Source organism: Anarhichas minor, unplaced genomic scaffold, assembly GCF_050575085.1.
Source record: "Anarhichas minor isolate MPS153535 unplaced genomic scaffold, ASM5057508v1 ptg000088l, whole genome shotgun sequence".
Classification (NCBI taxonomy): domain Eukaryota; kingdom Metazoa; phylum Chordata; class Actinopteri; order Perciformes; family Anarhichadidae; genus Anarhichas; species Anarhichas minor.
Window position 1 is genome coordinate 344,769 of NW_027466534.1, and position 26,641 is coordinate 371,409.

The following is a 26,641-nucleotide window of genomic DNA, read 5'->3' on the forward strand; positions in this document are numbered from 1 at the left end:
CGCACACGGAGCACCAAGTCCTGTGGAGCTTAATGAGGGGGTGTGTGGCTCTGATATTGCAAAAGGAGGATAAAATTAATAAAAGTGTGCTTTCTCAATAGTCAAAGTGTAAAATAGATATATATTACATTAAAGTGGTGCTTATTAGATGAGCATGCGGGCTGATTTTTAACGAAAAATCCATAAAACTCTCTTGCCTCTGAATATTCAAATTGAAAGTAACGCGCAATCAAATCATTGTCAAATCATTGAGTTCTAGGGGTTTTAAATAGTAGGCATGGAGGCAGAAAATCTCAAACTAATATGTCCCCAGCTATATTACTATATTGTTGTATGCTCTGGCTCTGCTGTGGGACATTTGTATTGAGATTTTTGGAGACTTTTGCACAAATTTCGTTCTTGGCCATTTAGCTGAGGCAGGAAAAAAGGACGTTGTGGAGTCCCACAGGTCTGCTACTGGAGGGAAGCTCTCCCCACCTCAGCCATCATGTCTGGTGAGTTTCTTTCCACTGCGGGGTTCTTCATCTGGAAATCTTTTTCTTCCCTTTTGTGGCATTTAGTCCTGTTAAGACAGAAAAAGAGAAAGAAGAAGAAAAGAAAAGGAGAAGGAGAGACAAAGAGGGGGCATGTTTAGTGGCAACATTAATAAGCAAAACAGAGTAGAGCTTTTTTTATTTATTAATCTCCTATTTATGTTTATTTTAATCACACATTCAAAATAAAATATGAGATGAATAACTGTTAAATGAACCTTTACGTCATTACTCTTTCTACTTTACCTCCACCTGCTTAGTCTTTCTGTTCCAACCAAACTGTCCTAAACACATTTACCGACTTTTATGATTTGATAATATGTTCGATTTTTACACATTATGACACCAGAAGAGCGTTTTTATTAAAACATGAATGACTGAACGTTCTCTCTCTGTGCTCGTGCTGCTCGTGCGTAAACAGGACGTTACCGCGTTAGAGTGGGATGTCTCTGCCGTGTACTTTTGCCCTTCTATTTGCCACATTTAAGACAAATCATGAAGAAGCATTTAGCGCTATGAATATTTATCAGATGATGTTTCGCAGCCCCTCGTTTTTTTTTCTTCTTCCAGAAACGACTCGCCACTCCTGATGTGTTTTTTAAATGTACGCCTTTAGGCCTAAATTACGTGCAACCTGTGCGAGGCGTTCTCTGTGGGTTCATTCATTCAGATTCACCTCCAGCAATAATACGGACAATTATTCCTCCGAATGTCACAGTAACGCAGACGGGGGCAGGCTGATTTGAATAAAGGCAAATTGGAGAAGAGCTTGAGTTTGAATTGTAAACACAAATGTCCCGTCAGTATCACCAACAATCCGACCAATCTGAAGCACGAGCTCAGCGGTTAGGAGGCGACCGGACGCCGGTAACGTGGAGCCGAAATGCATAAAACTTAGAAAGTATTTTTGGTGGATTAGCCGCAGCGCTGCTTTTACCCGGTACTTTACTTTGTTGCACAACTGAAGCTCCGATCAACAAGTTAAAACAGCTAAAACGTTTCGTCACCGATCGGTTCACGGACTCTTTTCGCTCTCTGTTCGTGCGTTTTACGCTGCGCCTTTATCCAACTTTACCGAACGATCCGACGCGTATTCCGACCCTTCTAGATCGATCCGGGTTCACCGTTTCAACGAGAATCTTTCCGAACATGATCATGAATCAATAAATATACTTACGGGAGCGCGTTTCGTGCCGCAGTCCTTAGTTCCTGGTCTCGGCGTGTTGGGGGGGGGGGGGGGTCTGCGGAGCGCAGAACGGGCTGCTGACGGCGCAGTAGGAAGCGCTGAGCCGTGTGGTGCCGTAAAGAGGGAAGCTCCTCGGGGGGCAGTGGACTCGGCACACGCGGAGGGGAAAAAGACCCGGAGCCACGGCGGCGCACTGACCGCTGATATAACGCACTTTTTACGCACCGCGGATCCGGACACAACTTTGACATTTACGCGCTGAACACAGACAAAACTACAGTAAATTGTTTAATACAACACGTTTAATATAAAGTTTCCAACTTTGTACAGCACAAAACATTACATTCAATAGTGTATTAGAGACAACAAGTTCACATCATGAGTTCATTGAGAGGTTGCGTTTTATTTAGGGAGACAAAATAAATGTTTCACATTTTATTCTTTGAGTGAAGAAAAACTTAATGTGGGTTTAAACTGAGGGAGGAGGAGAGGAGGGGGTGGGAGGAGGGGGAGAGGAGTCAGTGTATTGTCTGCTCTCCAAACGGTGAGTGTTTAGTAAACATGAGTGATGCTGTCCTCCCCACGCAGACAAGCCGAGGGTGTACCAGGGCGTCCGGGTGAGGACCACAGTCAAAGAGCTGCTGCAGAGGCTCAGAGCCCGCGAGGACAACAGCAGAAAAGCTAAAACGGTAACCCCCCCCCCTACAGTACACCCTAACTGCCCTTTCAGGAGAAGAGCCAAGCTATAAACTGTCGCTGTAAATGATTTCCAGCTCTCCCTGTGGAAAACACTCAACTAAGACACGAACCACAAACACAGACACGCACGTTTGCAAGGAAAACAATATCTCCTATTCTGAAGAAATATTAATAATCTTGTGTTTCTCCCTCTTCCTCCTCCTCCTCCTCCTCCTCTTCTTCCTGGTGAACAGATATCTCAGGTTTGCTCGGAGCTTCAGGATCTTTGCGCGTCCACTTTTACAGGTAAGTTTACAGCAGCAACAACAATCAAAGTCCAGTCTGACGTAGAATAAACCTTAAAGCATTTGAATCCAACCTAACATCAACCACAGCCCATCAACCTGCACTGATGCACACTTGGCAGATTTAAGTCAATGTTTGCTTGCAGTTTGCAAAGATTCAAAGAATAAAAACATTTAAACATCATAACCACAACTATCAATCCTGTTGTTTAGTAAACTGTTGGAAAAAATAATCCGCACTGGCAGCAGCAACACCCACAGCAGAGGGTCCACGTGCAACACAATGTGAAGAAGAAAAAGTAAAAGTCCTGGAGTCGCCTACAGCTCAGCCCCCCCCCCCCCCTCCCCCCTCCCCTCCCCAGGAACACAATCCTCACGTGAGAGCCCCAGAGTCATGACCTGCTGCTCAGACAAGTCTACTGGAATGCAATTCTAGTGTCGACCATTGAAAGCTCCATTCCTGCAGCTCAGGTCCGCTCTTATAAACCGAGGCTACATTCAAATGTGTTGGTGATGTTTCATGACATCACTCTGAACTTATAGGCCTATTTAAATGTCTTCCTGTGGTCCGCCGCCATACAGAGACTAGCTGCTCTCAATGCGCTCTCCCCTTTTTACCCAAGTATTCTCTCTATGGCGGTGGATGTATTACAGGCCGAGAGACCACCTTTCATTTTGAAATGCAGCATAAATCCTGAGCGGGTCTATTTCCAAACCTTTGAATGCAGCCGATGTGTTGCTTGATACACATTATAGACTCGTAATGTTGAACCCGCGTGCCCGTGTCGCATATTTCCCCTTCTTTTCGATACTTTTTGGATATATTTATTGTAATTTGTCCATTTCATTCCGTCAGGTCGCTATGTGGCCCCTCCTCCAGTTGTTCCACCGGCGGACACGAGCAGCTGTGGAGCGCGAGCCTTCCAGCTGGACGGCTCGTGCAACACCCAGATGTTGGGGAGCTCCTTCAACGACATCCAGCAGCAGTTCGGGGACATGATGTTGCCCAGCAACGGCTACGCTGTCAACAACAACAACAACAACAACAACAACAACACCGGCAGCGGGTACAGCGCGTGCCTGCCCCCGCCTCCCGCCTTCCCGCTGCCCTGCCGCCATGGACTCTCCTCTGATGCGGACTACTGTGGCCATGGGATGGTAGGTCTCCCCACTGACACCAACCGACCTCCGAAAAGAGATCTCGTTCGTTGTGCATGCAGAAAGATAATAGATTGATAACCTTATATATATACAGGGTCTCTTCGGATATACGTTTGCGCATGCGTCGCCTCTATAATCATTCCACTATTATTGGAAAAAAAAGTCGGTTTTGTAACCAGGATGTTAGCCGAGTGGAGAGTGTTTTTCAGTCCTCTGGTTCTGGTCTCACAGTAATAAATCACTTCTCACTCCTCAGGAGAGTGAAGTGTCTGAATGCAGGTTTGGCTCCTCAGCAGAGCGCTGCATGTGTTGGGCTTCACTCCAGCTGCAACTATGTTGTGTTGTTTGTAATCAGAGCTATTTTTCTGCTTGATAAAAAAGTGCAACAGTAGTTTATAATAACAAGCTTTGCTGTAACAAAATCATTTCATAAAATGCATTAAATAAGTATATACACGCCTCTAGAGGAACATTAGTATTTCAGCAGCACAATAAATCAATAATTCACACTAAAAAACTAAAACAAAAGCAGCGCTCAGGCGTCCCTGTGGAGCTGGTGTCACTCTGATGTCCATCACATGACGCATTCCTAACATCCACTAACGGTGGTCTTCTTCTCCTCCAGGCTCCCTGCTCCTCACCGGAGCCTCTGAAGCTCTGCAACCCCACGGATCACAGCAGCTACTCGCCGCAGGACTCTTTCTCCTCCTCCTCCTCCTCCTCCTGCTACGACTCCCCCACCAGGATGGAGTCCGGCTACCGCGGCCTCCCCTCCGAGCACTTCCACTACCAGCACTGCAGCCTCCAGGACTGCCTCTGCTCGCCCCGCTGCTGGCCGGTCCAGCAGGAGAGCTTCTCAGCCCCCGACTATGCACCTTACTACCCCCCCGCAGACTATCCGTACGCCTGTCCCGTGGAGGAGAACTATTTTAGGAGGGACTCCCAGATGAGCTCTGAGATGTGCTACAATGTTCTATGATGAGACCTTCGGTGGCGCTTTTTGCTTTTTGCTTTTTGTAAATATTCTTCCGCTTTGCGTTTCCCTCTGTGCTCTGACCGGCGTTCTGCTCTTGGTGGAATGAACATGATGAATGCTGAATGGATGGAGAGCCCATCTTTTTGTATTAATGATTTTTTTACTAAGATTTATTTTCATACACAAATAACTTGTTGCTGTACTAAATAAAAAATGTGTTTAAAATCCATTTATCTTTTATGGAGTCGTAAAACAGACGAGTATAGTTTATATAAATTGATTAGTTTCTTATGTCTCTTGGGTCGAGTCCATCAGGATCAGGTCCATCAGGATCAGGTCCATCAGGATCAGGTCCAGCAGGATCAGGTCCAGCAGGTTCACGAACCGACTCCGTTATCTTCCATGTTTGTGAGCGTCAGGTCATTTCATTCACTGTAAATCTATCAAAGAAAAGTGCAAACAGGGAGGAGAGGATTCAGCCTGTAGAGAGGGAAAGTGCACTGAGAGCTGATTCAACTAGAATCATGCTGACATGACGAACTGTGTTCCACATACACGTTTAGTTAAATACTTAAGATACATTACTGTGATTTCTATTTCATTCAGCAAAGTGTATCTCCAGGTGAAATGGTAAAGTAAACGAGTGTCATCTGCGTAACTACGGACACGTATTCGTCTTTCTTTAACTCGTGTGAATGTGACGGGTGTCATGGAACGTAGAAAAGCGTAAAACTAAATCTAAATGAAAGTTATGACGAGGAAGCTTCTGAAGGAATCAATGCTGCTGAAGTGCTGACGCTACAATAAAATGCTTTCAAGACGAAGGTGAAGTGAGGAAGAAACAGCTGGAAAGTTTCTTCCGTATAGAAGTAACTCGGTTACTACTTCAGTTCAAGATGCATTTAAATGTTTGCAACAGTTCTTTCCTGCATCTGAATGAGTAAAAGATTCTCAGACATTGTTGAATAATTCTGAGAAGTGAGAAAGACGATCTGAATGTTCTGATGTTTAAATGAAGTTTCTTTGTGAACGGAGCTGAGAATCGTGACGCTGCGATGACAATGAAGATGTTTTGCTGCAGACGAGCAAACAGGTTGCAAACAGGTCTCCCAAAAACAGACTTCCTGTGAGTTAATAAAAACAGCTGTTTTATCAGTTTTGTGCCAATTCATTTGTCAGATAATCCCAAATAAATATCAACCTATAAAGAAAAATGTAATCTTTCAGTTTATCAATTTTTTTTTCTAAAGTCATGACGTTTGGAGATCCATGGTCTTCATCGGAAACACTATAAATATATCTTGATAATGACCCACGCTGAACCTTAAACATGTCTAAACCCGATGAGAGGTGCAGCTTTATGCTGCTCTCACCTGCACTAGAGCCAGCTACCAGCCACACGGAGACAGGATCAGAGCTCTGAGGCGATAAAGGTGAAAGGAGCGGAATGTGACTCCTAACCGACCACAGCATGAAGATGTGGTCCACCTGAAACATAACACACACACACACACACACACACACACACACATGCTGAACCCCTTCAGGTGTCTGATGGGAATTACTGAAGTTGTATCACCGTGTGTCTCCATGTCGGTTATCTCTCAGACCTCAGGGGCCCTGATGAGGATTCATAGATTAAACCAATCAATAGAATACATGGGTTTAGAAAAACATTGTAAAAATACTTGATACGTCCTCATTCAAAGACTATTACAGATTATAATGTGCTTTAGTGATGCAAACAATAAATACATTTGCAAGCTTGGCGATAAATGGTTCTCATTGGACAAACTACAAAAACAAATCAAAGCCCCACAGGAAACATGGTGAACTGGCGTTGTATGTGCACGGCTCAGCACGAGAGGAAGAACGTCGCTGGGAACCATCTATTACGCATCAGTGAGATTGGTGACGTGAGGCGCCTGCGCAGAGCCCAAAGTAACGACCCGCTGACCCTGCTGCCATCTGGGAAAGAGATACAGATGCATCCGCCGCCATCAGACCTCAGAGCAGCTTCTTTCCTCAGGCAGTAACTAGATTAGGGAGGCGAGACGTCAGAGTACACCTTCCTCCTCCTCCTCCTCCTCCTGCAGTGCAGGCAGCTATAAGGAGCGTCAGTCAATCATCTGCATGTTGTGACGTGGTTTGTAATCATCATTTGAAATGGAGAGTGAAATGAACGCTGCAGGTGTTTGTTTTTTCCGCTGCGTCACAACTCTTCCAGAAGCTTCTCAGGTGTGTGTTAGTTGCCATGAGGTGCTCATCCTCCCACTGTTGTTCTTATAAACGCAGAAGAAGAAGAAAGTGACATCTGTCTTCCACAGTCTTGAGCAAGAGCAGTGTTTTCATTAAGTGGTTGCACAGATAACACTTCACCTGTGGGAAAGCTTGATCCTTATCCAAGCTGACACATAAACATGTCTGTCTAAACCTAAGGGGGGGGGGGGGGGGGGGGTCCCATAAGGCCTCATAATAAATACCTTTGTATTGAGTTAAAGGAACACTTTTTTAAGTGTGTCTTATAACTATAACTTATAACTAGTCAATTGCTTATTCAATTCTTACTGTTCGATTAGTGGCGAAAGTTTTTGTTCCATTAAGATATTTTGGTTTAAATTAAAGTTCATAATCTTAAATTCTAAGTCAAGTGGTTCAAAGAGAGATAGCTTTGCTTTCTTTTGGCTGACTTTTTCTGAACACTGTCTTCGTACAGTTCAGTGTAAATCCTGATCTTTACTCTTAATGTGTTCACTGAATTATACACTATTGATATCTCATGATCAGATTCTATGTGTGTAAACACATTAAAATGAACTCAGAGACACACAGCCAGCTCCTCTCGCGGCATGTTGTAGTATGAAACTTGGCCGTGGGCCTTTAAACCACCACTCATTATCAGACATATAAAGTATGTGAAATATGTTTCCCCTGGCGTCTTGTACTATTAAAACGGCAAGTTGAATCAAGTTATGAAAACTGGAACACAAGTTTTATTCAACTATCTAAAAGTGCCAACAAAGCCTGTTCAGTCAAAAAACAAAACAGGAAATCAGAAATCTTAAAAAGTTGTCCTCTCTGGCTCACACTCCTGAAACTGGATGCAGTGTTGTCAAGTTCAACACCGAGGGAATCGGTGTGCGTATATATTTGTGTGTGTGTGCAGCTTGTTTTCCTTGGATCCTGTTGGTGAAGTTACCGTCACGCTGCTGCTGAACCAGCACATGTGGAAATCCCCCTGCAGAGGCTTGGCAGCACCTGATCAGTGTGGCCTCGGCAAGAGCTCCTCAATAGGATTTAATTTCATGTGGTAATCTGCAGGAGCTGTGTGTGTATTATTGTACGAGTGCAAAGTCAACATACTGTGCTAACTTGTAGTTACTATGTAACAAGCTTCTTAAAGTAGAGAAGATGTTAAAAGAGGACAAGAATGAACTTTGATGCTTAACTTTTAAAACCGACAACACGGACAAGAAGTCCTAAAAACAGCAACTGTAGAGACGGGAAGCACTCATAGAAATGACCCACTAACCGTGAAATAAGCCACACGAGTGGGTGGATTAACTCACGGTGTAATGGAGGATCTGAGTCTGTCCACGGTGGACCGGTCTCTGCTGGAGTCTGAGCTCTATAGAAACAGACCATCTTCTCTCTGATGGTCTCTTTACTGATGGAGGTCTGATAGAGGATCAGGACTACACTGAGACTGGTTCATATAGAGGATCAGGACTACACTGAGACTGGTTCAGAACCAGATAAAAGTTCCTCACAGTGACTTTAAATAACTTGTGTTGAAAGACTATTCCACTCATGAAATGACGGATTACTCATCAGTCGTTTGATCAAACACATGCTTTTTTTCCAAAATCGTACAATCTACAACAACCTTCCTCCGCTGTGAAGCTGCAGCATTACTACTGTAGTCACAGAGCACAGTTCACACTCTACACTCTGGAATTTACAGTAATGTTCAAGCTGTTGACCTTCATCAGACTCCTTTGAAGTTTTATGATCAGATATATTGAATCACATCCTTTGTCCTCGTTAATATCTAAGCAACAGGATCAATTCTTTTTCCATTGAATCCCAAAAATGGGTGCCAGCAGAACAATCCTCCTATTGTTGGATCGGACAGATATGAAACGGAATAAATAACCTAAATAAAACGTTATCAGGCCTGAAGAGAGAGGTGGATAGTGAACAGTGTAAATAACAACTCTGTATTTCGTAACAGCTGATAAGTTGACCTGTCACCTGTGTGTATTCATATCTTTATTGAGTAAATCAAGGGCTGTTCACGTTCATTCACGTTTCCCAACACACACCCAGGCCTGATAACAGAACGCTGTGAAAACGTCCTGTTAACACATCAAACAAAAGGTGAGTGGAGGGTGAACTCCCCTGCAGTGAGATAGTGCAGGCTCTATATTTGTGAAGGAGGTTAGTCCGCTCTCATAAAACGCTCCAAGGAAGTGATTCAAACGGACTCCAGTTCATCAAAGCTCTGTTTGTCTGTTCTGCATCTGGAGAATGTTTCCAACGTATCCTGATACAAGTCCAGAAACACGTGTACATCTTCCCTCAATACATGAATACGGCCTTTTTATAATATACTTTCATCTACTTAGTTAGGTTTAGTAAAGATAGTGAAATACTTAGTTAGGTTTAGTAAAGATAGTGAAATACTTAGTTAGGTTTAGTAAAGATAGTGAAATACTTAGTTAGGTTTAATAAAGATGGTGAAATACTTAGTTAGGTTTAATAAAGATGGTGAAATACTTAGTTAGGTTTAGTAAAGATGATGAAATACTTAGTTAGGTTTAATAAAGATAGTGAAATACTTAGTTAGGTTTAATAAAGATAGTGAAATACTTAGTTAGGTTTAATAAAGATGATGAAATACTTAGTTAGGTTTAATAAAGATGGTGAAATACTTAGTTAGGTTTAGTAAAGATGATGAAATACTTAGTTAGGTTTAGTAAAGATGGTGAAATACTTAGTTAGGTTTAATAAAGATGGTGAAATACTTAGTTAGGTTTAGTAAAGATGATGAAATACTTAGTTAGGTTTAGTAAAGATGGTGAAATACTTAGTTAGGTTTAGTAAAGATGGTGAAATACTTAGTTAGGTTTAGTAAAGATGGTGAAATACTTAGTTAGGTTTAGTAAAGATGGTGAAATACTTAGTTAGGTTTAATAAAGATGGTGAAATACTTAGTTAGGTTTAGTAAAGATGATGAAATACTTAGTTAGGTTTAGTAAAGATGATGAAATACTTAGTTAGGTTTAGTAAAGATGGTGAAATACTTAGTTAGGTTTAGTAAAGATGGTGAAATACTTAGTTAGGTTTAGTAAAGATGGTGAAATACTTAGTTAGGTTTAATAAAGATGGTGAAATACTTAGTTAGGTTTAGTAAAGATGATGAAATACTTAGTTAGGTTTAGTAAAGATGATGAAATACTTAGTTAGGTTTAGTAAAGATGGTGAAATACTTAGTTAGGTTTAATAAAGATGATAAAATATTTAGTTAGGTTTAATAAAGATGGTGAAATACTTAGTTAGGTTTAGTAAAGATGATGAAATACTTAGTTAGGTTTAATAAAGATGGTGAAATACTTAGTTAGGTTTAATAAAGATGATGAAATACTTAGTTAGGTTTAGTAAAGATGATGAAATACTTAGTTAGGTTTAGTAAAGATGGTGAAATACTTAGTTAGGTTTAATAAAGATGATGAAATACTTAGTTAGGTTTAGTAAAGATGATGAAATACTTAGTTAGGTTTAGTAAAGATGATGAAATACTTAGTTAGGTTTAGTAAAGATGGTGAAATACTTAGTTAGGTTTAATAAAGATGGTGAAATACTTAGTTAGGTTTAATAAAGATGATGAAATACTTAGTTAGGTTTAATAAAGATGATGAAATACTTAGTTAGGTTTAGTAAAGATGATGAAATACTTAGTTAGGTTTAATAAAGATGGTGAAATACTTAGTTAGGTTTAATAAAGATGATGAAATACTTAGTTAGGTTTAGTAAAGATGATGAAATACTTAGTTAGGTTTAGTAAAGATGATGAAATACTTAGTTAGGTTTAGTAAAGATGGTGAAATACTTAGTTAGGTTTAGTAAAGATGGTGAAATACTTAGTTAGGTTTAATAAAGATGATGAAATACTTAGTTAAGTTTAGTAAAGATGATGAAATACTTAGTTAGGTTTAATAAAGATGGTGAAATACTTAGTTAGGTTTAATAAAGATGATGAAATACTTAGTTAGGTTTAGTAAAGATGATGAAATACTTAGTTAGGTTTAGTAAAGATGATGAAATACTTAGTTAGGTTTAGTAAAGATGATGAAATACTTAGTTAGGTTTAATAAAGATGATCAAATACTTAGTTAAGTTTAGTAAAGATGATGAAATACTTAGTTAGGTTTAATAAAGATGGTGAAATACTTAGTTAGGTTTAGTAAAGATGATGAAATACTTAGTTAGGTTTAATAAAGATGGTGAAATACTTAGTTAGGTTTAATAAAGATGATGAAATACTTAGTTAGGTTTAGTAAAGATGATGAAATACTTAGTTAGGTTTAATAAAGATGGTGAAATACTTAGTTAGGTTTAATAAAGATGATGAAATACTTAGTTAGGTTTAGTAAAGATGATGAAATACTTAGTTAGGTTTAGTAAAGATGATGAAATACTTAGTTAGGTTTAGTAAAGATGGTGAAATACTTAGTTAGGTTTAGTAAAGATGGTGAAATACTTAGTTAGGTTTAATAAAGATGATGAAATACTTAGTTAGGTTTAGTAAAGATGATGAAATACTTAGTTAGGTTTAGTAAAGATGATGAAATACTTAGTTAGGTTTAGTAAAGATGGTGAAATACTTAGTTAGGTTTAATAAAGATGGTGAAATACTTAGTTAGGTTTAGTAAAGATGATGAAATACTTAGTTAGGTTTAATAAAGATGGTGAAATACTTAGTTAGGTTTAATAAAGATGATGAAATACTTAGTTAGGTTTAGTAAAGATGATGAAATACTTAGTTAGGTTTAGTAAAGATGATGAAATACTTAGTTAGGTTTAATAAAGATGATGAAATACTTAGTTAGGTTTAGTAAAGATGATGAAATACTTAGTTAGGTTTAGTAAAGATGGTGAAATACTTAGTTAGGTTTAATAAAGATGATGAAATACTTAGTTAGGTTTAGTAAAGATGATGAAATACTTAGTTAGGTTTAGTAAAGATGATGAAATACTTAGTTAGGTTTAGTAAAGATGGTGAAATACTTAGTTAGGTTTAGTAAAGATGGTGAAATACTTAGTTAGGTTTAATAAAGATGATGAAATACTTAGTTAGGTTTAGTAAAGATGATGAAATACTTAGTTAGGTTTAGTAAAGATGATGAAATACTTAGTTAGGTTTAGTAAAGATGATGAAATACTTAGTTAGGTTTAATAAAGATGGTGAAATACTTAGTTAGGTTTAATAAAGATGATCAAATACTTAGTTAGGTTTAATAAAGATGATGAAATACTTAGTTAGGTTTAGTAAAGATGATGAAATACTTAGTTAGGTTTAGTAAAGATGATGAAATACTTAGGTTTAATAAAGATGGTGAAATACTTAGTTAGGTTTAATAAAGATGATGAAATACTTAGTTAGGTTTAGTAAAGATGATGAAATACTTAGTTAGGTTTAATAAAGATGATGAAATACTTAGTTAGGTTTAGTAAAGATGATGAAATACTTAGGTTTAATAAAGATGGTGAAATACTTAGTTAGGTTTAATAAAGATGATGAAATACTTAGTTAGGTTTAGTAAAGATGATGAAATACTTAGTTAGGTTTAGTAAAGATGATGAAATACTTAGTTAGGTTTAATAAAGATGGTGAAATACTTAGTTAGGTTTAATAAAGATGGTGAAATACTTAGTTAGGTTTAGTAAAGATGATGAAATACTTAGTTAGGTTTAATAAAGATGGTGAAATACTTAGTTAGGTTTAGTAAAGATGATGAAATACTTAGTTAGGTTTAGTAAAGATGATGAAATACTTAGTTAGGTTTAGTAAAGATGATGAAATACTTAGTTAGGTTTAGTAAAGATGATGAAATACTTAGTTAGGGTTAGAAAAGATGGTGGTTGAGTTTGAAATGACGACTGAAGTGTCGTTTCTGAAGTACGCAAGTTACGTGACAAATAAATCAACGTTGACTTCTGGGTCCACAAGGAGAGCTGCCTCCTGGAGGACAGGTTGGTGTTGGTTGGATTCCTCCACGTCCCCTCTCACCCTTTCAGGGCTTTTGTGGTCTTTAAACTTTCTTGTTCATCATTATGTGGATAAGATACGGAATTATTTGTGGGATATCTACTAAATATGGGCTGTTCCCAGTAGTAATGCTTTATATGTCAATGGTTTATTTACTGATCAATGATCACCTCCACCCACAGATTAATCTAAATAACTCTATTGAACCGTAACATTCCTGGAATCAACACTCGACCCACATTGTCCCTCTTATTAGATGTAGAGATATGATCTACACGTGAGAACAGTTGAACAGATGTTTTAAAAAAGTGGTAAAAACAATGCAGGATCCTCTTGCCTTCTATCTTGATGTGTGGCGCCTCGGACTGTTCTCAGAGATAAGTGTTGTCTGAGAGCAGGAAGAGCAGGTTACAGCATGACCGCGCTGTTTCAATCACCACTCCTGTTGTTGATGTTGTGCCTCTTGCAAAAGGCTGTTTTTTTCAAGGATGAAGACCAAGATAAATGAGATGTGCAAGCGGGGAAGCAATAGTGAAGACAGATGATTGGCAGGTTTTCTGTATAAGATGTGCAGAGCTGTGACGCCTCCGGGGCTTTCAGGAAATCCTTTGGAAAGCTTTCTCCGTATATGAAGATATACTGGTTTGACATTTTGGGAAACACTGTCTTTCCAAGAATCAGATGAGAAGATATATAGCCTACTCCTGACGTATCTGTATGCTTGATATAAGCTGGTTAGCTTAGTTTAGCATAAAGGCTGGAAACAGGGGGAAACGGCTAGCCTGCCTCCCAGCATCTCTTCAGCTCTTAAGCTCACTTATTAGACTTGATCACGACTTAACCTCAAGAGATCGAGGCGGCCGAAGTTTTTAGAGCCGGGTGCCAAAGTTGCTCAAAACCATAATCTGTATGTAAGAAGTGGTCGTAGTCACTCGTTGGTTTGTGGACTGGTGTTTTAAAAACCTTGTGCTCAACAATTTGGCCGTTGCCATCTTGTTTTTTTTTTGCAACCGATGAACAGGAAGTGAGCATATCTGGACTGAGGAGGAGTGACGTAGAGACGCCGTATACGTCTCTGGTAGAGACCTGTCAATCACTGTGTAGCCCCGCCCTAAAGCATCCCCTGCTTTATGGTCTGTTTGACTCTAAATGGACCATAATGTACTAAATGAACATCATGCTGTATTGAAGAAGACTTGAAACTAGAGATTGAGACCATAAACTCATGTTTACAATGTTTACTGAGGTAATAAATCAAGAGAGAAGTAGAGTCATTTTCTCATAGACTTCTATACAACCAGAGGAGTCGCCCCCTGGTGGACACTAGAGAGAATGCAGCTTTAACACATGAAGCATTGACGTTTCCTGTCCCTATGCTATGCTAAGCTAAATAACTGATGCCTGTAGCTTCATATTTAACCGACAGATATGAGAATGATATTTCAATCTTCTCGGCCAACTGTTGGTAACAAAGTGAATCGGAATATTTACCTAAATGTTTTACTGTTCCTCTAGGTTCTGGGTCCTGCTAAAGGCCACCATCCACCGATCCACTACACCCGTCAGCACATGTCAATGAAGCACAGCTGCAAACAATATGTATTCTTGGGTTTAATCCTGTAAAGATGAGTAAACTTAAGTTCTTAAAGTACAAAAAAAAGAGTTTGATATGAGTTTGATAGCACACGAGTTAAAATATTAAAAGACCACTTGAGAGCACTTGAGAAGGTTACTCGGCTCTCGACCATTTCAGAAGGTAAATGTTGACAATATGAGTCACAGTTCTTCCCTCCTGATCTCTACGGAAACCTGAAACAGCTCTGATTGTGTACTCAGACCTTTATTTACTTTGGTGCATAATACAAGACTGGCTGGATTACAAAGTGGATAAAGCAGACAACTGGCAACATGGCTGTCATTTTGATTATTGTGATGAGAATATGTACGACTGAAACATGAACCTCAAAGATAAGGGCCATTTCATGAATCCTGCTGGGACCTCTTCTTAAAGAGGGGCCCTCAAGACCTCCATTAAATCACCTCATCTTATACTGCATACTTGTAGTTTGTGTTTAATCAAATGAGCACACAGAAAACCTTAAAACACACTATGTTCCAGCATATCACAATGCACAGAGATGGGGCGATACGGCCCCGATCATGAAGACAACTATACTCAGGTCCAGGTTTACGTTCAAGAAACAATACATCCTGATCATTTATACATTTTCATATTTTAATCAATAATTATTATCAGACCTGAGATTGAAAGCTCATTCTTGGCCTTGTGAGCAACAGCTGTCAAACTTTATAATCTCTAGAGCTTTCGATCGTATCGCATGGTCTTCCTCAGCAGATGCAGTTCGCCCAGTTTAAGCACTTTAAGGATCCACCAGCAGATCTAAACATCCTCAGCGTGATTCAAGCTTCCTTTATAAATGACTTATTAACATGTGTAACCTTTACTTATTCCATTAGTTACATCTTATGAGCCCTGTATACAGCATGAATTACTACAAAGTGGCGCTAAGATGTCAGTTTGTAAAAAGCATTTGTTGCTTCGGGCGGCAGGTTAAAAAGGCCTCTAATTAGGGACGGATTGTGGGATGTGTATCTCAGCCTGGTTTTGGAGCCAGATATGTGAGACCCTGAGGCTCAACCTCTCCACGATTAAGGTCTCTGTGTGCTTTCGTGTGGCCCTGCGTGCTATCAAAGCTTTCTGCACGGACACATTCCTGCAGCGCCTCTGGGCCCAGAGACGTATGTAGGTCTTTAAAGGGACTCAGCCCTCAACACTCTCGTCAGACACCACCGTCCTGAAATCTGCATTTAAGATGAAATATACTCTTAGTGCTGATGAAAAGAGGAGAACGACTGGACTTAAAGGCTCCGTGACATTACCTTACACTGTTTATCTTTGCTGTTAGCTGCTCAGTCTTTCATGCACTTTAAGAACAACACACGCTAACCGAGTGAGTCATCGGCTAAATCATTTGTCAATAATCAAAGAGAGCAGACGGACGATGAGAGACGTATTTGTAAATGTTTACAGGAGTTGAAACTCTGATGCCTCTTAAAATCACACTTACATTCTCGTCAAGTTCGTACAAAACAAACTCGATGACAAAAACCTCTGAAAGCCGTCGTGTTGAGTTAACCCATAAAACAATGAACTCATAACCCCTCTTATGCATAATTACATTCACCTGTCTGTCATGTTCTCTATCCTCTATTTTAACCTCCACTCTTGAGCATTTGATTTGGTTTCACAAATATGAATTTTTACATGAGCCGAAGCGAACTTCTCATGCCCCCATACATAAGCACATTTTTGTGTTTTTTTTCTCTCCCTGTGATACGATCTTAGGTGTTTCCAGGTGTGAGATTTGACGGATAAGTTAAGGCCCCTCCCACAATGTCGGTTTCCCCCAAGGGGGGGGGAAACCCCGAGACTCTCAGGCCTTCATTGCCAAGAGAAACAGCGAGTTCTGGGTCAAAGTCCTCAGGTAAGACGGCCCAATGCACTCTGTTGTAACTAACAGAATATAGCAGAACAGACTGCTTGAACAAAAACAACTTCAAAAAAGCAAAGGCAAAAACTTTTGTTGAATTTTAAACTCAGCTCTTCTTCTGGTTTGATTTCAAGATGATACTTGAATGCGACAACTTGTTTTCTTGTTTTTCCAATGACAGAATTTGCCGCAAAAAGGAAACAGCTGCAAACATAAATATACATTAATCATAGGTAAAGAAAAGCCTTTATATATATATATATATATATCTTACATACTCGTTTGAAATTAGTCTTATGACGGCCAAAAGCTCCGTCCGTTGAGATGATTTACAGCAGAAGTTAAGCCCTGTTATTCAGCTTTAGTGGTGCATATCAGTGAATACATTTGTAATTAATTACCAAAAACACTATCTTGGGACCTGGGTCCCTGAGTGGTTGGGATTTTGGGGGAGTTGTGATAGACTGTATATAAGAAGTGGACTAATGTTTTGACGCCTCTAGTTCGGCATTTTGGTCGTCGCCATCTTGGTTTCTTGCAACCAGAACTGACACGAGAGGGCGGAGTTAACGGAAACAACAGCAAAGTAAATAAGACGCTTTTTAGGCGACCAAAACTGTTATAATCAGACGAAAACAAGGACAACTCCCAGACTAGAGACAATGTGGTGGAGACCTGTCAATCACCGTGTAGCCCCGCCCTAAAGCATATTTCATAATCAATACAAGTTGTCATGAACCCAGATTATCCTTTAAAGATGGTCCCTGAGGAACAAACAGAAACAAAATGCTTCTCTCTTTGAACAGAAGAACTCTCATATTTTCAAGCATTTGAAATGAAGAGCGAGCTGCTGTACGAGTCTTTGTCCTCCTCTTCACCGTCACCCTTTTGATCCTCCAGAAGTTTATCCAGGAGGCTCGGTGCCTCCGCATCCACCACTGGATCTTCATCCAGAGACTGGCCTTGTAGATCCGGGTCCATTTGGTGCTCTGGTCGCTGCGGGATGTCCAGTACCTGCGAATGATCTGCGCCAGGAGCCTCCAGCTGAGGTATCATGGTGGTCAAAGACATGGACATGGGCATGTGGAGCAGAGGAGACACGGGCAGGGCTGCAGAGCCGGGGCCAAAATGGACCTGGTTCGACATGGTGGATATGGTGGTGATCGGCTGGGCCCAGGGGAGGTAGGTCAACCCTGAGTCTGGGAGCTCCATCTGAGGGATGGAGCCGGGTGCTGGGGCCACAGGTATGGTCTGAAACGACAGCAAATGATTTAAACGTTCACGATGAACCCAAAGGAACTAAAACTAGCAAAGACACAAACAAAGACGCATAGGTATCTCCCTTGTGTCACAGATCAGGCTGATCTCATTGAGCGTTCGTAGCTATACCTACCAAACATAAATGCACAGTAATTCGTACATAGCACACAGAAACCTTTTCTTAAACCTAACTAAGTATTTCACCATCTGTTATTAAACCTGACTAAATTGTTTCCTATGAAGACGGAAGTTTATTTTGTAAATGCATGTAAGGAGCAGAAATCGACACATATTGCTGAACATTTGTAGGAAAACTTGAGGAGTAACTTTACGTAAAATATTATACGAACCGTTGTATGAGGATACGTTGCGAGAGTATATTTACTCGCTGTACCGACACGTTAAAAAACTAACGCTAGAGGAGTAGCTAGTGCATCACTCTTTGATGCAAAGGGGCACCAACCAATTTACCAACAAGGTAATAGATTGCTTTTAAACAGTATAGCTGGGAAGCATTGGACTTCTTGTAACAGGGTAATAAGATGCCAAAAAGAAGGGGTAAAGTTTTCTCCTCCTCACCCCAAAGTTGGTGAGCAGCGGTGTGTGTGTGTAGGTCAGCATGGTGTAGCTGGGGCACAGAGTCTGCATGTACACGTCAGCGGTGAGGGTGGAGGTCGGAGGGTAGGCCAGAGTCTGAGCCGGGGCATCCTGCTGGTTGTATTCCGATGAAGACCACGACGTCACACCGGGCTGCAGGCCGCCACCAGACGGTGCAGCTCTCCACCCTGCACACTGCTGCAGCCCTCCATCAGTGACCGCCGCCGCCGGCTCGGCAATGTCAGAGACAAACATCCCTGATTTACGGAGGACAAGTCTGAGTGTTAGTCTTCAAAGACGGAGACAGAGACACACCTTTTTACTCCAGGAATCAATGTGCAGCTGCTACCTTGTGTGTATGATGACTGGTTGTTGTGTGTGACCACATCCTTAAAAGAAGAAAAGATGAGCATATCAATAATTTGCAGTAGAACCATAACCAGATGTCTGTCAATGTTGACATATAAATATGAAGTATATACACTTTGAGTGCAGGTGTGAGCAGCAGCTGAGTGGAGACTATAACTAAAGTCTGTTAGTATTGAGATACAAGCCGGAATTTGTTCGTGTGCTCACATACAAGTACGAACTTGAAGGGTTTGTCTAATTTTCTAACATGATAAAACGTGAGATAAATAGATATTTTTTGCAAAAATCGAAACACTAGACCAGAACTAGAACAGCCAGGCCGGATAGATAAAAGACAAGCTTGTTAATTAGCCTAATTTACTGCTAAGCTGTATATATATCAATGCATCATTTATGTTTCCCATACATAATGGCAACTGATATTGTTAATTATATACCTGCGATTCACAAGATTATACGTTAGATCCTAACAAGGCAGACCGCACTGGATGAATGTCTTTCACTGAGCAAAAGTTCACTGTAAAACCTCCAAACTGCAATTTGGACATTGATGAGATTGCGTGAGTGGATGTGATGATCCCTGGAGGCCCAACGGATACGATTGTCTCACAACAGATCAGCTTTGTTCAAAGAGAGGAGGGTGGAGTCCAGCTGCTCCCACAGATGGAGGCAAATTAGGAAAGTGAACAAAAGTTGAAACTCTCAAAACCTCTCAAAGGACAAGTTCACACATTTAAACGCTGACATTTCCACTTTGAAAGTGTTGTTATCTCTGCGAGCCTCTAGGGAGATCATGCCATCTGTCCGAACACGACTGATCTTGCAAACGAACCAGTCAGAGATTTAAGTGATCAACATAACAGAAGGCATTTTCGGCAATCGGATAGGCTGAACAAGCTCTAGTTGTTATGCTGGAGGTCACATTGTCGACGCTAAAAAAAAGCTGACGTCCACAGAAATGTATGGTCCCATTTTGAACCATTTTGAGCATCTGCAGACACATTGAATGAATTTTCTCCTGGTTGTTCATTGCAAAAGATGTAAATTAACTTAAGTATGCAACTTAAAGTTACTGTGAGGTACTTCTAACTGGTCCTGAACCAGTCTCAGTGTAGTCCTGATCCTCTATCAGACCTCCATCAGTAAAGAGACCATCAGAGAGAAGATGGTCTGTTTCTATAGAGTTATTCTTAACGCTCGTCATCGGAGCCACCGGGTCGGATTCTGGTGAAACCAGATGACCGGCCCACCGTGGACGGACCCAGATCCTCCAGCAGAGACCGGCCCACCGTGGACGGACCCAGATCCACCAGCAGAGACCGGTCCAGTCGGAGCTCCGGAGGGAGGAGCAGAGCTCAGCTCCCGGCAGCAGCAGTGTCTCCTCCTCCTCCTCCTCCAGGAGCAGAGCTTCTCCTCTCTGGGAGCCAACACCGACACCACGCTGCTGGAGACCCAGGACGTATTGCTGGACCCGCTGGAGGGAAGGGAGGCACGGGAGAACCAGAACCAGGACTGAGAGGGGCAGACTGTCAGACCCTGCTGCAGTAACATGAGAGGTTTTCTAAAGGGACTCTGGTGCTCAGAGACACTACCACTTTAGTCCACAGGGGGCGACAGAATCAACACAACATGAAAGTTCCCTGTACTAACTTTAACTTGCGTAGCAAACATGCTTATTTGAACCCAAATCTTAATCCTTTTAAAGATCCAAAAAGATTGACAACCTCTGTTTTTACGGGAATGAAAATTGATCTGATAAATCTGGAAATATCTGAACATTTGGATCCTTACCCAGAAACAATAAGCACTGAACCACAAACACAAACTAAAAGTTAAAGATCTATGAAGTTACTTTTATGTGGGATTTTTCATTTATGACCTTAAGCACTCTCGTCTATTATGTTTTTGTCTTTTGTCTGACATGTTGTGGTTTCACATTGGTCCTGAAGTGTTTAATGTGCTCACATATGTGTGCATATCATGTAAGATAAGATGAACTTTATCGTCATCCATACTGGTCACAGGGCAAGTGCACTGCAGAACAAAAATTAGTAATATGTTAATTATGTAAACATATATGGGACAAAAACAACGTTGAATAAATCTGGAGAGACATGCACATGCTCATAAATGTAAATGGTCCCTAGGAGGGTGAGTTACAAAGCAGCGCAGTAGAATCTGAAAGGAGCAGCAGCGACGGTCCTGCAGGGCATGTGGGCTGTCAGAGGCCTGAGGGACTGCAGAGGTCCGGAGGAGCTGGTTAGTGTTACAGCTCTGACAGCAGGAGGAGAGTTTACAGCGCTCCATCATTACACAACACGAAACTCCTCCAATGTCACTTTTACTTTGAGTGCTTTGAGTCACAGGAAGCTTATTTTTCCTGCTTCGTATTTGGTCCTTGGACAAATAAAAAAGGACAATGAGTTCCTGAGGGTTGGATCAGGTTCAGTAACATCAAACAAACCCAATAAGATTTGTGGTGAAGCGCGTCCTGACTGGGTGTGTTTGACAGTAAACTGAGGGCTCTTTAACAACGAGGCACTACGGCAAACACAAGGATCTGAAACCAAAGCTCGGTGGCTAAGCAGTAATCCTTTTTACATTATGTCAGCCTGCTGTCGTTCACACCGGACAAATCTGCACAAACAAAGACCTGTCCTCTGAGGGAACTGTCACACTTTAAAGTCCTCCTCCCTCTGGAGCTCTGGAGCAGGTCCGAGGCTGCAGGTGAAGCCTGATGTGGGTCTGTCCACGGTGGACCGGTCTCTGCTGGAGGACCTGGGTCTGTCCACGGTGGACCGGTCTCTGCTGGAGGACCTGGGTCTGTCCACGGCGGACCGGTCTCTGCTGGAGGATCTGGGTCTGTTCACGGCGGACCGGTCTCTGCTGGAGGATCTGGGTCTGTCCACGGCGGACCGGTCTCTGCTGGAGGATCTGGGTCTGTCCACGGCGGACCGGTCTCTGCTGGAGGATCTGGGTCTGTCCACGGTGGACTGGTCTCTGCTGGAGGACCTGGGTCTGTCCACGGTGGACCGGTCTCTGCTGGAGGATCTGGGTCTGTCCACGGTGGACAGTTGTATGAGGATAAGTTGTCAGTTTTGAGGGTTCAGCCTTGGTTTGAAGGTTCAGGTTAGAATCAGGTTTATATATATATATATATATATATATATATATATATATAAACATACTGTATGTGTTGATGGACAGCAGCTCAAGAAACTCCTGTGTACGTTGCTGATACATTCAGTTTTGTTGTTTCAAATTTAAAAAAAGGTTTACTTTATGTTTAAGGTCGGGCATTTAGCTGTGATGGGGATATAGAATGCATAATATCAGTGAAGTGTCTGTGTGTGTGTGTGTGTGTGTTCTCCTGGTGTGGTAGGACTAATAAATAGTGGGAGGGCTTTTTGGCAAGGCTGCAAGTGATTTTGCATAGGGCTGTGTGCCCAGCCCTGGAGCCATGCAGGGGACGGCTGTAACTGTCATGGAAAAACACCTGGACCCCGAGACAGGCCCCTGGATCCTGACTGCTCTCATCCTGATGGCCCCACGGGGGTCTTTGCGTAAAGCGCTTGAAAATGACATCTATAATTTGTTCAACAATGTTGAAGAAGAAAAAGAGACTTCTGCATGTGTCTTGTGATCTGTGCCGCAGTCAGCCGGCTGCAGGAAGCACGAAGATCATCTACGCACATGACAGCTGTGATCGGTGAAGAACGTCCCCATGGAGACGCAGTGATGTTATTCAGACGTGATTCATACGTCAAAGAGTTTATCATGCAAACTAATCGATTAAAACAAACATAACAAATCTTTGTGGTTTTGTTTTTCAGATGAATACATTGGCAAGTATTTTTATGTTTTATTTCTGGTATGTTTTCTGGTGTTTAAATGTTTGATTAGTCCAACAGATTGTGATTCCTGAGCAATCATTGCTCCACACCGTAACTGCTGCCACAGTAAATCCTGCGCTTGTTTGTTCAATGACTGTCTGCTGCTCTCATACAGTTACAGGGAAGAATGCCGTTCCAATATTTGCGAAGGGGTTTTCTTTGGGAAGGCCGGAGGCTCAGCATGTGTTCCCAACAACCTGTGGGAAACTTTTCTGATGTTTCAAATGTACCAGTATGTAAATGTGTGATGAGGAATCATCGCATCTCATCATGAATGTCACAAAAGGGATTAAAACTGTTTAAGACTGATGTCATGTTGTCCTCACCGCAGCAGGGGGCGCCATCTTGGTTCTGTGCGGCTCCAGACTTCTCTTCCTCCTCAGCAGCTCTTTGACCGGGTCTCGGACTCGAACACCTTGGTACGGTCTGGACCGGGCCAGGCCTGGTGGTGGCGCTAGAGAGGCCAGAGAGAGAGAGAGACAGAGAGAGAGAGAGAGGGAGACAGAGAGACAGAGAGAGACAGAGAGAGAGACAGAGACATATTATTAACAGGTTATTAATATAAATATACAATTTTACAAAATACAGCAGCCTCTCATCTTCATGTTGTTTATCAATAGTCTGAATAATGATGTATTCATACTACACGAGGGACTTTATGCTGGATTACGATGAAGATCTTGACTTTTTTTGTTGCTTATTTTATTTGCCAAGTTTAGGAGAAAGAGCAGAATATTAAGTTTAAGACGGAGCGGTAAAATAACCCTTTGAGGGTCGGGCACTTTGTGCAAACCAACAACATGGAGACTTATTGTCATAGATTTATTTATTTTGCATGCATAAATATTCACAACATATTTTGAATCTTGCACCATGATGCAACAGCTGCTCACACAATGAAGTAAATTCTGTCCAAAACAACTAAATAATATATGATTTCTTATTGGTCACATGACCACACAGGCTGCAATCAAACCATAACCGTCCTCTCTGACTATGATAGTTATTAAAAGCATGGGTCAAACGATTATTATACATACATATCATAGTATGTAATGTACACAAACATCAGGACTCAGTGTCCTCTGGAGACACTCTGACTTCAGGCTGTCAGTCCAAATGTTTAAGTCGATGACTCTCTGCAAGTAGAAGCATGAGCAAAAATCTGATCCGACCGACGGGGCCTCTCTTGAATAAACTCAAAGCCTCTGTACTGTACGCCCGAGGCCTCAAAGTGTGAGCTTTCTGCAGATGGCAGATGTTGATGGGTGATCTTCATACATGCACCACCACCACCAAAGAGACCAGCAGGACTCCATTGTATCCATAAGTCACCATGCTTTTATTAGAATATGGACTGCACAATACCATCAAGTTGGTACAACATCCCATAAATGACATCATACTTCTATTCATTTGACACCTGAGTGCAGAAGGAAGTTCGGTATAAAAATGCACAGAATATGATCCGAGCATCCTTCTCCCCAAACGTCCTGTCCCTGCCTCAATGACTCGAGGGAAACCCTGGTGTCATGATATCATGACATGAGTATGTTGCTGCTTCTGCCCTCTACTTGACGTCTGTGGTTAGACTGAGGGTGTCCTGGTGGTATCTTGTCCAGGTTCCGATCTGTAGCTGATATATTTCACTGCACAGGTCAGACAGGATAAGATAAGTAGCCCTCTGTAGACAAACCCAACGGTGTGGTGACATACCAAGTCTGTGATCTTTATGGAGCCCACACTGTCACTAACTGCATTCCATGATGAAATATGACCTACTTTCTGGAAACTAAATGCACTATTTACATAAATATTATCAGATGTTTGGAGAAACTACATAAACATTCAGAGAGAAGCAGACAGAAGGGTCTACTACACAATATGTGTTTGGAGGACATTTCCACATGCAAGAGTGTGGTGCTTATAACAGCAAGTTGCACGGTTCAGTAACTTTATCAGTGAAGAGTGAGCAGCTCTTTGTCTTCTTCTCCCTGGTTACACATTTGGATAAAGCCTGGGGTTGACAAAATGTACTAGACTAAAGAAAATGTTTCCTTACAGGTGTAAGATAGCTCTAGAATTTATTTCCCGCGTCACAAAGAGGGTGTTCGGATAGAAAAATCAATCATAATCTAGCACTTTCAATCCATCTTTATGTATTTTTAAAGTAAATTCAGAGCAACTTTTGCTTCCACGCGGCTCTCAACTGGCAACAGCTGAGCCGTAGAATCTAACAGTGCAAACAACGCTAACGGTGCAAACAACGCTAACGGTGCAAACAACGCTAACGGTGCAAACAACGCTAACGGTGCAAACAACGCTAACGGTGCAAACAACTCTAACGGTGCAAACAATGCTAACGGTGCAAACAATGCTAACGGTGCAAACAACGCTAACGGTGCAAACAACGCTAACGGTGCAAACAACGCTAACGGTGCAAACAACTCTAACGGTGCAAACAATGCTAACGGTGCAAACAACGCTAACGGTGCAAACAACGCTAACAGTGCAAACAACGGCAACCAATTTATTATCATTAATATTAATGCTCTGAATGTCGTACAGAGATCCTTTTAAAGAACTTAAATTGTGAAAAAGTGTGCCCAACATACAGAAGGATCTGTTCCAAAAAAACACAAGGAAATAAATGGCATAAATGCAAACTTTAAATAACTGTAACAGACCTCTGAACGGAAACCTGAATGAACAGAAGATGTTGTGTTTTAAACAATCACACATGAACAAACACAGACGGATAAACAATCAGCGCATGCCAGCAAAAAAAAGAGGAAGCTCCACAGCTGTGCAGTGTTTTACAGCGGTGGAGAAGCCTGCTGCCATTTTGCATATCAAGATTACAGCCTTATAGCAACACACAGCCAACATCAAAATGAACACCTTCCTCTTTCCAAAAGAGTCCGACGCAACAGCTTCAGTGCTGATCCTGAAACTGTCCTTTCCTTCTGTTGGTCATTTAAAGAACTCAAATGAAATGTTCTAAATGACATGTAATACGCTGAACACTGTGCACATCCATCCGTTAGTTCATTTCTGATAGCGAACAGTCAAATTCATTTTGACAATTAATTACAATTATTGGAAAATCGAACACGTTTTGTCACGTTTCCAACCAGATATTTATTCAAAAATAACTTGGAGTAAAGACAGAACAGTTACGCTCCACAATGGCTGTATGTATCGTACTGGATTGCATTATATTGAACATAATATTAAGTTCATGTTTTTGTGTTTACTTCATCAAAGAAATGTAACGTACACAAAAAGCGAAATTCCCATTTGAACAATTCAAAACGAACAAATAAAAAGCCGATTTTAGATTATTATTCAAGTCAATTTGTCAGATTTACATAAAATAGGACAATCTGCAATGAGAGAGTTTTCCTGAGATTTTTAAAAAATATAACAGCAATGATGTTTTGTACTTACATTTCTCCCAGTGCATACTGCTTATCTGGATTATATCATATAGTTAAACTGAAGAAAATCAAAGTGGCGGGTTGACTGACGGGCTTTATAGCAGCCTGAAGCCAGCTAACAGCCCCCATGGGATTTCACAGCTCTCTCGCCTCACATCCCCCCCCCCCCCCCCCCATGCATCTGGTTTCAGGTGCTGATACTGTTTAAGTTTAATCATAACTACAAGAAAAAAATCATTTTTTTTATAAAAGAAACAAAAAGGCCACGATGACGCAGAAATGAAGATCTAAAGAAGAATGGCATCAAGACATTCAAATGCGTCACGGACAGATAAAGACAAATATATCAAAATATCGCTGATGCAAATAATGTATGTGTGTGTGTGTGTGTGTGTGTGTGTGTGTGTATGTCTTCCTAGCCTTCCCCACCAAACCAAGTTACACAAAAGGTTTGTCTGA

General features: G+C 41.1%; 2 protein-coding genes across 2 annotated transcripts; one reads left to right on the top strand and one right to left on the bottom strand.

The window, feature by feature from the left end:
• The first annotated feature begins 487 nt into the window (after positions 1-487).
• On the top strand, positions 488-4,970 carry linc.pou2af1 (lnc RNA pou2af1). The gene is made up of 5 exons (XM_076082013.1): positions 488-494; positions 2,308-2,408; positions 2,661-2,703; positions 3,559-3,860; positions 4,489-4,970. The coding sequence occupies exons 1-5, from the start codon at positions 488-490 to the stop codon at positions 4,840-4,842; spliced, it is 807 nt and encodes a 268-aa protein (XP_075938128.1). The 3' UTR covers positions 4,843-4,970.
• Positions 4,971-14,709: 9,739 nt separating this feature from the next.
• On the bottom strand, positions 14,710-26,309 carry pou2af1 (POU class 2 homeobox associating factor 1). Its single transcript, XM_076081992.1, has 5 exons — positions 26,193-26,309; positions 23,069-23,196; positions 18,830-18,869; positions 18,463-18,737; positions 14,710-17,874 (listed from the first exon to the last, which is right to left on the bottom strand). Exons 1-5 carry the CDS (start codon positions 26,206-26,208, stop codon positions 17,446-17,448), a joined length of 888 nt encoding a protein of 295 aa, XP_075938107.1. The 5' UTR covers positions 26,209-26,309; the 3' UTR covers positions 14,710-17,445.
• Between the last annotated feature and the right edge of the window lie 332 nt (positions 26,310-26,641).

What these genes read in the sequence shown, in the direction of transcription:
- linc.pou2af1 (XM_076082013.1), top strand. An exon ending in ACAGCAGAAAAGCTAAAACG is followed by an intron (nt 2,409 to 2,660) that starts GTAACCCCCCCC and finishes CAGATATCTCAG; the next exon opens with GTTTGCTCGGAGCTTCAGGA. An exon ending in ACTACTGTGGCCATGGGATG is followed by an intron (nt 3,861 to 4,488) that starts GTAGGTCTCCCC and finishes CTTCTCCTCCAG; the next exon opens with GCTCCCTGCTCCTCACCGGA.
- pou2af1 (XM_076081992.1), bottom strand. An exon ending in AGATGGCGCCCCCTGCTGCG is followed by an intron (nt 18,870 to 23,068) that starts GTGAGGACAACA and finishes TCTTCTTTTAAG; the next exon opens with GATGTGGTCACACACAACAA. An exon ending in CGCTGCTCACCAACTTTGGG is followed by an intron (nt 17,875 to 18,462) that starts GTGAGGAGGAGA and finishes CTGTCGTTTCAG; the next exon opens with ACCATACCTGTGGCCCCAGC.